At 47.8% G+C, this 10,717-nt stretch overlaps 4 protein-coding genes across 5 annotated transcripts in view; 3 read left to right on the top strand and 1 right to left on the bottom strand.

The window, feature by feature from the left end:
- The window catches only part of LOC113968919 (mediator of RNA polymerase II transcription subunit 12-like protein), a 6,464-nt gene extending 4,788 nt beyond the window's left edge, over positions 1–1,676 (top strand). The window contains exons 5-6 of the mRNA XM_027685911.1: positions 1,468–1,609; positions 1,668–1,676. Of these exons, the coding sequence (XP_027541712.1) occupies positions 1,468–1,609; positions 1,668–1,676 (151 nt within the window). The remainder of the gene's footprint in view (positions 1–1,467; positions 1,610–1,667) is intronic.
- The window catches only part of P2RY12 (purinergic receptor P2Y12), a 13,613-nt gene extending 9,817 nt beyond the window's left edge, over positions 1–3,796 (bottom strand). The window contains exon 1 of the mRNA XM_027685664.1: positions 3,706–3,796. The gene's annotated coding sequence lies outside the window, so the exon portion shown is untranslated. The remainder of the gene's footprint in view (positions 1–3,705) is intronic.
- LOC113968918 (mediator of RNA polymerase II transcription subunit 12-like protein) lies at positions 2,375–5,894 on the top strand. Its single transcript, XM_027685909.1, has 3 exons — positions 2,375–2,461; positions 3,861–3,974; positions 5,596–5,894. Exons 1-3 carry the CDS (start codon positions 2,395–2,397, stop codon positions 5,892–5,894), a joined length of 480 nt encoding a protein of 159 aa, XP_027541710.1. The 5' UTR covers positions 2,375–2,394.
- Positions 5,895–5,921: 27 nt separating this feature from the next.
- On the top strand, positions 5,922–9,604 carry LOC113968787 (mediator of RNA polymerase II transcription subunit 12-like protein). 2 transcript variants are annotated; one of them, XM_027685665.1, is made up of 5 exons: positions 5,922–6,074; positions 6,980–7,091; positions 8,252–8,337; positions 8,554–8,663; positions 9,132–9,604. In XM_027685665.1, the coding sequence occupies exons 3-5, from the start codon at positions 8,302–8,304 to the stop codon at positions 9,379–9,381; spliced, it is 396 nt and encodes a 131-aa protein (XP_027541466.1). In that variant the 5' UTR covers positions 5,922–6,074; positions 6,980–7,091; positions 8,252–8,301; the 3' UTR covers positions 9,382–9,604. The 2 variants fall into 2 exon arrangements, with proteins under 2 accessions (XP_027541466.1, XP_027541467.1); XM_027685666.1 differs by having other exon boundaries at positions 5,922–7,091.
- Positions 9,605–10,717: the final 1,113 nt, after the last annotated feature.

The following is a 10,717-nucleotide window of genomic DNA, read 5'->3' as shown; positions in this document are numbered from 1 at the left end:
TGGGCAGGTGAGGTTATGGGGCACCAGGAGCCGGGCAGGTGAGGCCAGGGGCCACCAGGAGCCAGGCAGGTGAGGCCACAGGGCACCAGGACCTGGGCAGGTGAGGCCGTGGGGCACCAGGACCCAGGCAGGTGAGGTTATGGGGCACCAGGAGCCGGGCAGGTGAGGCTGTGGGGCACCAGGAGCCGGGCAGGTGAGGCCGTGCTGGGGTGGGACACAGCCAGCTCACAGAGTGAGGATGAGGTTTCCTTTCACCTTTTTGCTTGGTGTCTTTTTTTTTCCCCCCCCAGTTGTTTTCATTTTCATTCCTGTTGCTGGAAGTGTGTTGAGTAATTTCCCCCGAGTTCCCTGGCTGGATCAATGTGCACAGTTTAGCAGAAGGGAGGAAGGAGCAGCAGGCACTGGCTGTCAGACAGTCAGGGAGGGTTTTGTACCAGCAGTTGAGCTGTTCCAGCATGAACAGCTCAGCACAATCTCTGCTCCCTAGAAGTCTGCAGGCAAGGGAAGGTTCTGCATTAGGTCATTGCCTCCTTCTGGTACAACTGGTGTTTCATTTGTTAAATGTGTAATTCATACATTGTGGATTTTGTCTTCACAGGCAAGACACAGGTTTTTGAAAGATCCCTTTTTTAAGTATTAAGGATTTTATTTGGAGAATGGCTTCAAACTGTCAGAGAGTAGGTTTATGTTGGATGTGAGGAAGAAATTGTTCCCTGTGAGGGTGGGGAGGCCCTGGCACAGGTTGCCCAGAGAAGCTGTGGCTGCCCCATCCCTGGAAGTGTCCAAGGCCAGGTTGGACGGGGCTTGGAGCACCCTGGGCTGGTGGGAGGTGTCCCTGCCCATGGCAGGGGAGTGGAACTCGGTGATTTTTAAGGTCCCTTCCAACCCGAAGCAGTCTGTGGTTCTCTGGAGTGTGGGCCCTCCTTGGCAGGGCAGAGCAGCTGAGAGGAAGCAGTTTTGTAAGAGCACAAAAGGGAACATCTAAATGCGGCCAAACAAGTTTCACTGTGGAACAGAGAGAAAATAACTTGCACTGGGATGAGTCAACTCTTCTCTGTTTCTTGAGCTGTTACATAACCCTGAATCATGCCCCAAATCCCATGTTCCACAGCATGGGATCTGTGCAGTAAAATTCACTGGTGCCAGTTGGTTTTGTGACCTGTTTCCCTGCGGATGGTGGTGCTGGCCTGGCAGGGGGAGGGCTCCTGCAGTGACCTGTCACCGTGACCTGGGGCTGGGGAGGTGCCCACACACCCCTGTCCCTGTCCCTGCTGCAGGACAGGTTCCTCCCAGGCTGTCCCCCACGGGGTGACCCTGGGGTGTGTGTACAGCAGCCCAACCACATCAGGACATAAATCCCCACCTTCAGTAAGGAAACAGCAGTTCTGCCAACCCTGCTCTGCTCTGACTGAATTATTTCTTGTGTACAGAACCCGTGGGCTCTGTGTGAGTGTTCCCTCCTTCCAGGATCAGTGCCATGGGGAACCTGTGTGCAGAGCTGACGTGCTGCTGCTCCCTGCTCAGCTCCGAGTGCCTGGGGGTGGTGAAGGCTCTGTGCTGCTCCTCAAACCACGTCTGGGGCTTCAGTGACCTGCTCTGCAGCGTGGATGTGAGTTTGGTATCTTCTGAATGCCTGTGACACCTGTTTACCCCCTGTTTCCTTACAGGGGTGGTGAGGCTTCGGTTCTACACAAAATGCAGAGAACAGATTCAATCTTGTATCCCTTTGACTTTTCAAGGCTTTTCGTGAGATTTCTGACTGGTTTTTATTCCTTCCAACATCTTCAGAGTTAATGTAAATTTGAGCAGTGCTTAGAGTTTTGTCTTTGTGAATGTGTTCTGTTCTCTGTGAGGGGATGATGCAGTGCCAGAGTGACTCCTCAGCAGGAGCAGGTGTGGCCATGTGCCTTTCCTAAGATGTTGGTGGATGTGGAAATAACTGTCTCTGTTTTAAGGACCCTGTTTTGGTGTTGGCTCCTTGATTGCAGAATGGGTGATACTGCTGTGGTCAGCAGGATTACAGTGATGTGATCCAATACTTGATTCCATATATTTACCCTCAGTTTGGGGGCATTTGCCTTTGGGACCATGTTAAAGCTGTGTCCACAGGGACATTCCTCTCCTGAAGCCAAGGAAGGAGTCTTGATGTTACCTGGTTTTACTGAGTGCTAAAACTTTCTCCAATTTTTATAAGACTAGTTTATTCCTGTTGATGAAATCATTGTATTTTCATCTGAAATGGGGCTGTGAGGAAGAACATTTCCGGGCCTGCTACTGGGACCTGTGAGGTCCTGGGCAGATCCTGATGTCCATGTGGGGTCCTGGGCAGATCCTGATGTCCATGTCCCATCTTCCACAGCCTGTGGGGATCCGGATGCTGAGCCTGGGGCCAGGATGACCTGCCTGCTGCTCCTGCACCTCTTCAGGACACCCCAGGTGTGCCTCTTTGCCCAGGAGACAGGTGAGTTGTCTGCTGCTTGGTCCTTCCATTGCAGAGAGTGAACCCAGAATTGGTTTTTGGTGGCTGCAGATGTTATGGGTGAAAATATCCGTGGTGCAAGTTCAAAATTGCACATTTCACTGGTGAGGGGTCGATACCAGCAGTTCTTGCTGGTTTGGGAAATGGTTTGGATGCAGGTAAAACTACAGGATTTTGCTGAAACTTATTCCTTATCAGCACCTGGCAGTGATGAAGAATGGCAGTGACAGAGGCACTAATGAGGATACACATTGTGCTGTTTGGGAGCTTAGCGTGGAAATAGAGAGTAAACGTGATTTCAAATAGGGTAAAATAAAGCATCTTGTCCAACAGAAGGTACATGAGAAAATTAGTTCTCAGGATATGTTTAGGTAGTTCTCTTTTCTTTTAAATGTGACTATTTTCAGGTCTGATGTGTGTTTGCCACAGAGCAAAAAAGGAAGAAAAAAGGCAAGGAAAAAGCACCTAACAATTAAATGCATATGAGCCTGGTGATAACCTGTGTTACATATGTGTGACTTCTAATATTTCAGCAAATTTGATAACAAGATTATATCCATGGGAAAAACAAATTGAAAGAAAAGTCAGCTCTTAAGTGGTGTCAAATTCTTCCATCTAAAAGTAATAGTAATTTCTTTTCTGACATAAATTAATGAGCTTTTTTGCATATTTGAGAAAAAGAGGCAAGAGCTGTGAGGAATACTGCCTGAGAACAGACGGACGTGGCCTCCCTAGAAATAGAAGTAGATTTGGATGGATAGGAAAAATCATGACTGAACCATAGGAAGAAATACACATCAAACACAATGAGACCACATTACAGACCTTCCTTACACCTGGCTCAGTTAACTCTGCCTCAGAGAGGTGATGGATTCATCCTTCCCCTCATCCTTCCCTGCCTTGCAGCCTGTGCCTCTCCTCCTTCAGGTTGCACAAAGCACTTTGTGGTTCTTCAGGCTGCAGAGCTGCAGAATTGAGTGTAACTCTGCAACAGGCATGGACAGCACTGAATTCTGCCTCATTTGTCACTCAGATGAGGTGAGGGAAGTAATTTCCTAAATCTGTGAAGTCAAAACCAAAATAGGCTTCAGTGTCTCGTTGTGGTTAAATTCACTGTTCCCGTGGACAGAGTGACCCAACAGGCTTCTTTTTCTATTTCCATGCCCATAGCTTATTTTGATATTAATCCATCACAACCACATATCCCAGCTGACTTAATGACTTACCTGTTGGGCTGCACTTTCATTTTCAGAAGATTTCAGTTCTTCATTCAGTTCTTGTACTTCTGTAGCTGTTCCAGCTGAGGAGGATTTCACACAAAGGGAATGTTAGTTGGTAAATAACACCCATTTTCTACAAAAATCTGCTCTTCTCTCCGTAGGGAAATTATTTCCTGGGATTCGTTCTTCCTGTGACCGTCACCTCTTGGCTGCTGCTCACAACAGCATCGAAGTGGGAGCTGTGTTTGCAGTTCTGAAAGCAATTCTGATGCTTGGTAGGAGTGTGCAGTCCTGTGTGATGTGTTTGTGCCAGTGTTTGGGTGGAAAACAGCTTGTGCTAGTTCACTTCCCTGGGAGTGCTCCTGGGGAGGGAAACCCCTGAGGACAAGGGAGGAATGTGGCTGCTGTCCCTGCTCCTGCAGCGTGTGGGGAGTGCAGGCTCCAGGTTAAAGGCAGATTTTTCCCTGGTGAGTCAGCCCCAGCAGAGAGGCTTTGAGCAGATGTGACTATTTCAGATGTTGACCCCGACCTCTGCCCCTGAGCCCCAGCACATTCAAACTCAGGAGAGTCCCTCTCACATATAGAGAGCAAAAAGGATCTCAGATAAGTTTTCCCACCTTTTTCTGTGTTTTACCACAAATCCCGTGTGTCTGCCATTGTGGGAGTTGTCAAAGCATCACCCTGAGCAGCTCTCCATGGACGGTGAGTGTTGTTTTCCAGACAAGCATCTGCCTCAGAGCTTTGGTTTGGCTCAAGTTCAGCTGCAGTTCTTGTGACCTCTGGGGAGGTGTATTTTTGGAGCTCAGTAAATGTCTGGTTAAACAAGCAAGATGTTCCAGCTGTGGCCGTGCCCACAGGGTACCCCCAGCCAGAGTGGCACTGGGACAGGCTGCTGGTCCATGGCTCAGAACCTTCAAAACCCCTGGGACCCCCAATAACGGGACTGTACTGGGGAAGGGTGTTACAGGCAGAGCCAGCTGGGATAGACTGGTGGATTGGAGAGTGAGATTGGAAAATGTTTATGGCCATTATCTATGCACTCTTGCTGTTTATTCAGAGTGCTGAGATTTAGGATTTTCCTTCATTAACTGTGTGTGGTTTTATCTCTGCAGGGACATGGTTTGGTTTGGTGCAAGGGAGTACAAGGGAAGGTTTAGGTACATTGTTTGTTTGTGCCTTTACTGCAGCACTTCTCCTCCTATAGACCCAAACCTCTCCCTATTTGGAGAGGTCTCTTGTTGGCACCCTGCATTAATAATTTAAAAATTGTAGTTGCTTTGAGGAAAAACATCAGATAAATAGTAGCTGTTGCAGTTCTGTGCTGAGGAAGCTGTTCTAGTTTTATCAGAGCTTTCTGGGATGGCTTTAGCTTCATGTGACCTTGGTTCCACTCTCTTCACTGCATTATTTGCCTGCCAGGTTCTTCCCTCTCATCCTTCCTGAACAGAGATGTGGGCTCATAGAAAGGTTGAGGGGTCACTCAGTGGCTGAGGGCCCCTTGGTCAGACTTATCTCTTGATCTACAGAATATTAATAAATCAAAATAAGAGATAAGACTTGGAAAAGGGGCATCTGAGAAGAGCCAATAACTCAACTCTTCCTTACCTGCCAAAGCAATTCCTTTCACTCACCTTTTCCTTTCGAGCACACAGTGGCTACAGTTATGTTTGATTTGTGTAAATCTTTTCCTACTTCCAAAATACCCATTAAAAAGATGCTTTGCAGCATGAAGCCAGAGGACAGTACTTTGGTGATGTTCAGAGTCAGCCATTGCTGCCCTTTTGGATGTGCTGGCCTCAGTGCTGCTCAGCTCCTGGTGCCCCAGAGGTGTCTGTCTGTCCCTGGGGTGAGGGTTGGGGCTGGGCTGGGGGCTCACCCTGTGCTTCTGCTGGGCAGGTGATGCAGGAATTGGCAGCAACAACGTCAGCTCCTTGAAGAGTGAAGAGTTTCACGTGAGAGGCTTCTTAGATGAACTCAATGAGGAGGAAATCTGGGGTTCCTCTCGTGCCTTGAAATCCTGCAGAAAAACCATTTCCATGGAAGCCGCTGGTCTGAGCGAGTACGGGGATACTGCTCAGAACATCTGCCAGCAGGGAAAGCCCCAAAACTGCTCCTCCTCATTTGGAGAAAGAGCTTTGGTTATTGAAAAGTGTAACATCTATTTTGGCGCAAAATTAGTGCTGTATTTTGGCTGAAATAAGTTTGTTCTGCTCCCGGTTCCTCTGAGCAGCGAGGAGTGTGGCTGGTGGCCCCCCTGGTTGCCAGACTGCCCACCTCGGTCCAGGGGAGGGCAAAGCTGCGGGAGAGGAGCTGGAGAAAGGGCAGCATTTGGGGTCATCTTCTAAGAAGGAAAGAGAGAGACAGAAACAAAAAAGGTACGACCTTGGGGAACCCCTGCAGACAGAGCTAAACCATGTTTGTGAGAGAGGAGTTTACTGAGGACTCAAAATTTGATCAGCTCCAAGGGTTCAGGTGTCAGTTGGGCTGAAGGAATAGGATTGGTTCCAAGAGAGGAAATGCAGAAGCTTTGTAACCCCTCTGCCAGGGGCTGTGCTGCAGCTCAGTGATGGGAAATGTTAGGGATGGAAAGGAACAGGTAGAGCACTTGTTGTCCCTTCCCTTATGTGGCATTAGGCCTCTTTGCTTGCATTAAGATCACACCATTGTCACTTCACTTGCTTCCTGTTGGGAATTGAGCTCATCTCTAACTTTCCAAAACGTGTGAGAATTTTGACTAAATGGTTATTGATTTTCCTTCAGTAAAACATTCTTCCACGGTGCCTGTAATGTTTTTGCACTTCCCTTGGGGTTATGCTTGAAGTTCCACTGAATTAAGCCCACGTTGGAATTTTAGACCAATTCAGGCAGCTCTTGTTCTAATCAGAGCTTCAGGGGAAACTTCCTTGGGGTTCACTTCAGACCAGTAGCAAGGATCAGAAACTTTCGCTGCCTTATCTCTGTTAAAATGTTGTCCCTGGTTAATCAAAGTAGTCTTAAATAACCTGCCCTGTTCCTGAGTCAGGCCTTCAGGTGTGTGGGCAGTTCTTGGTCACTCAGGGCCCCCTGAGCCAGGGGTTCTCAGTAACAACATGTGTATCTGGGCTGGCTGGGGCTCTGCCTTCCTGGGGCATGGTCTGTAATTCCTCTGGCAAGACTTTAATTGACTAAAATAGAAGCAGACATGGATGCAGCAGTGCCACTGCAGGGGAGAAAGCACAGACAAAACAGGAAGGGAAGTATCAAAATAACTTCACTAATGCAGTGTTTGCTTCTCCTAAAGCATGTCCCTGCTGAGCCAGCAGCCTTTCCTGTCACTGGTACTCACTTGCCTCAAGGGACAGGATGAGCAACGGGAAGGGCTTCTCACATCCCTGCAGAATCAAGTTACTCAGGTCAAACAAGCACAGAACCATGAGCACCCTTTGTTAGGGGTGTGTGTCAGCAGTTTTATGTGTGTATGATGGTGTAAAACTGGGAAAATTATAGTGCAGGGGTGTGCCAAAAGGAGCAGTCCAAGGAGGGGAGAATGGGGAGGTGTTTGTTCCCTTTTTTGAATGTGAATACATCTTTTTTTTCTGAATTTATTACAGAGAAATACAATGAACTGGAGTCTGATTTCAGTTCTTTCCAGGAAAAACAATAAAGGTGTTAGTCCTGAGAGGAACAATCTTCCCAGTCCCTGTCTTGATCCTAAAGAGTTTTTATAAGCTTGAAGGTGCCCTTCTTGGGAAAACCCATCACCTTCTCCAGCTGACAGAGATTGAGCTTTCATATTTTAAAAAGCACCGTTCCTGGTCCCAGCCTGGCCATTGCCTGCAGCTCTCCTTGGGTTTCTTGTGCTGACTCACAGGCTCTGCTCATCCTGCTCCAGAGTTCCTGCTCCCACCCAGCTCAGCTCCAGCCTCCAGCAGCACCTTCAGGCTGCCTTTGATCTGAACATGTCCCGTGCCCAGAGCAGTGGGTCACGTCTCCTTTCTCTGACTTCAGTTTCTGTGACCTGCTGTGACAGTGACAATTGGTGCCTGTGTGGCTTTTTTTCCCATATTGCCCCTTGGCTCAGGTCAGGCTACAACACAGGTCCACATCCTGGGGAAATTCATTCCTTTGATGGTTTTTTTCCCTCAGTTTCTGCTGCTTGGGCTTTCCTTTCACTGTGAGGGTTCTCCTCTGAAATGCAGCTGGTCCAGGTTCCTTGAGCTTCTGGTAGTTTCTCATCCAGAGATCCCACTGAGAAGCTGCATCCAGTGCAAGAGATCTCTTGACTTACCTAGGGTGAAATAGGCTGTTTCAAACAATATTGGTAAGAAATGCACATCAAAGCTGATTTTTTTTTTTGCTGCAGCAGGAAGATGCAGTCACACCACTGACAGCAGATCATCAGCTCTTTACAAATTAACTTTTTCCTCCCACCAGTTTGTTTAATCCGCTCAAAGCCTTAAACAGGCAAGAGGATAAAAAGGTCTTTTATGATTCCTGATAGATAATGGTCACAAATACTTAAAGGGAGAACATCACAGGAGGAAAGCAACCTTAATCCAATGCTTTTCCTTAGATCCTCAGTACCTGGAGGGAGGAACGGCACCAGGACGATGCCAAAGGCAGATGATGCACCAAGCCCTGCAGCTGCACCTCAGCCTGGTAACAAACACTCGTGGGTATCCTGATGTTATGGAAAGATGCAGCAGCTGCTCTGGAGGAGGTGGTGAGGAGCAAGGAGCCCCAGAGTACCCAGCTCCTGGGGGGACGGGGTAGCTGTTGATTCCTGAGGGATCCGTGCCCCAGAGGAAGCCCAGGGAGCCCAGGGGAGCTGCTCTGAGCCCTGCAGAGCCTTGTTCCTGCTCTCTTGTTTTGCAGGTGGGTGGCACGTTTGAGACAGTACAGAGGAGCACCCAGTGCACCACAGACTGGGCCCTTCTGCTCCTCCAGGTCGTCACCTCAGGGACTGTGGATCTGCAGACCAACAGGTACGTCTGCACTGTTCAAACAGCTGATTTGTGTCCTCGGGGCTTTAAGTTTAGGTTGCACGTAGGTTATTGTTACAGCTTTTTATCCTGTTACTGCTTGAGTGGGATTTAGGGCTCTGTGCTGGCCTGGGGTAGGGGTACCTCCATTTGGGAAAGCCCTGCAGGTGCCATTCACACCCCTCCTTACCTGTCCCATGCCTGAGTGCTCCCCTGAGTCTGTAGTTCCTGATGCCTCTGCTGGCAGCCTGTGCTGTCTGTGGCCCTGAGCTGGGGTTTGGGATGAGATTTGTGTGCACCTCATGTACAGTGGGGCTCAGGAACGTGAACTCAAGTGTGTGTGTATGCACAGAAATCCCTGAGAAACCCAGCCCGGCCAAGAGCTTCCTCTGGGGCCTCTGCCATGAATATCTGCCCCTGGATCTCCTGGCAGTTGTGGTTCCTCAGGGTAACACTTGCTTTTGCCCCCAGGGAGTTGTTCACGACTGTGCTGGACATGCTGGGGGTCCTCATCAACGGGACACTCACCTCAGACCTGTCCAGTGCCTCCCAAGGAGAACAAAAGGGCTTAGATGAATTTAGTGAAGAAATTAAAAGTAAGGGTCGTGTCTCATTTTCAACATTTCCTTTGAATTGCCTTCTGCCCTCATCTTTTAATCATGTCATTCCTAGTGTCTGCAAAGGCCTCTTGGAAATAGAGGGGAGGCTAAAACACACCTAGTCATAAAAAGGAGAAAAAGAAGAAAATAAAAATACAGGCATGTGGAGGTGGGAAGACACTTTTAGGATTTTCTTCATATTCAATTAAAATTGGGGACCCTGCAAGATGCTCAGTTGCTTTTGTTTATGTTTGAGACACTGATTTTGTATTGTGTATTTTCTACACTGTGTTTAAACAAGAGATGAAAAGAAAACTTACATTCTTTAAACAAAGAGCAAACCCCCCCCAAAAAAAAAACCTTGCAAAGCCACTCGCTTAAATTTAGTAAAAGTACAAGGAAATGATTCATGCAGAAACGGGACATTTCTAATAGTGAAAGCAGTGCTGTGTTCTCTCCTGTCCCCCCTGTGCTCCGGGTGCCCTGTGACAAACCCCACTGGTGACACATTCTGATTCTGTGGGTTATTTTCTTTTTTGATCAACACCAAGAGCCGTGGTGGCTAATTTACCATCTGCCAGGTGTGGGCTCACATTTTTTTCAGCATTTCTGACATGTGCTTAATTTTGCGTAGGATTGTCTTGTTTCTCCCAGTTAATGAGTTACAGTTTTATAAGGATTTACTGGCTCCAGAGGGCAGCAGTTTGTTAGGATTTGAGAAACACTATCGAGGCTTCTCCAGAATTATGCAGGAGAAGTTAACAATTTTTTTTCCAGTTATTAATGTTAAATATTTTTTTCCGAAGCTCCAAATACAACTACTCTGTATTTTAACTGTGTAAAAGTCTTCAGAATATACCAGAGAGTGGCTAAAAAGTTTAAGGAAATGCTGCTTTTGAGAACAAATGTGTAAGATCACCTTTGTAAGTCTGATGGAAAGATACATGATTTTTATCAAATAGCAGAGAGTGCTTAAATTGCTACCATCTCATTATAAAATTAGCTTGACATATTAAGCTGTTCAAATCATGCTTTGGATCTGACATGCAACTTTTGTTCAGCAGTGATAGTGAGATGTTTTATGTGGCCTAGAACATACAGCAGCCCACAGGCTTTGTCCTTTTCATTCTCATTTGCAAGTGGCAGTCTTAAGTTACTTTTCCCATTACATTTTCAGGCCAGAAATGTGATTTAATCCAGACTGTGCCTTTGCAGAGATGTGTTTATTGTGGTTGTGTAGAGCTGCTGGATTAGCAGTGCCCTGTACCAGCAATGCTCTTAGGGAAGGCAGAGGATAGACTCGTGTTTTGGGTGGTTTTCAGGTGGTTCCAGGGTGGACTCAGTGGGCTCCTTTGTGCCAGTGCACACGAAGCAAGCCCTGTCTGAGCTGCTGCAGCGGTGCTCAGGCTCTGGGATGCAGCCACCCTCCATCCCCGGGATCCAACCACCCTCCATCCC

The sequence above is a fragment of the Neopelma chrysocephalum genome, unplaced genomic scaffold (assembly GCF_003984885.1).
Source record: "Neopelma chrysocephalum unplaced genomic scaffold, ASM398488v2 Primary Assembly neopelma1_69, whole genome shotgun sequence".
Classification (NCBI taxonomy): domain Eukaryota; kingdom Metazoa; phylum Chordata; class Aves; order Passeriformes; family Pipridae; genus Neopelma; species Neopelma chrysocephalum.
Note: the sequence above shows the minus strand (reverse complement) of the source record. Positions and strands in the feature narration are given on the sequence as shown.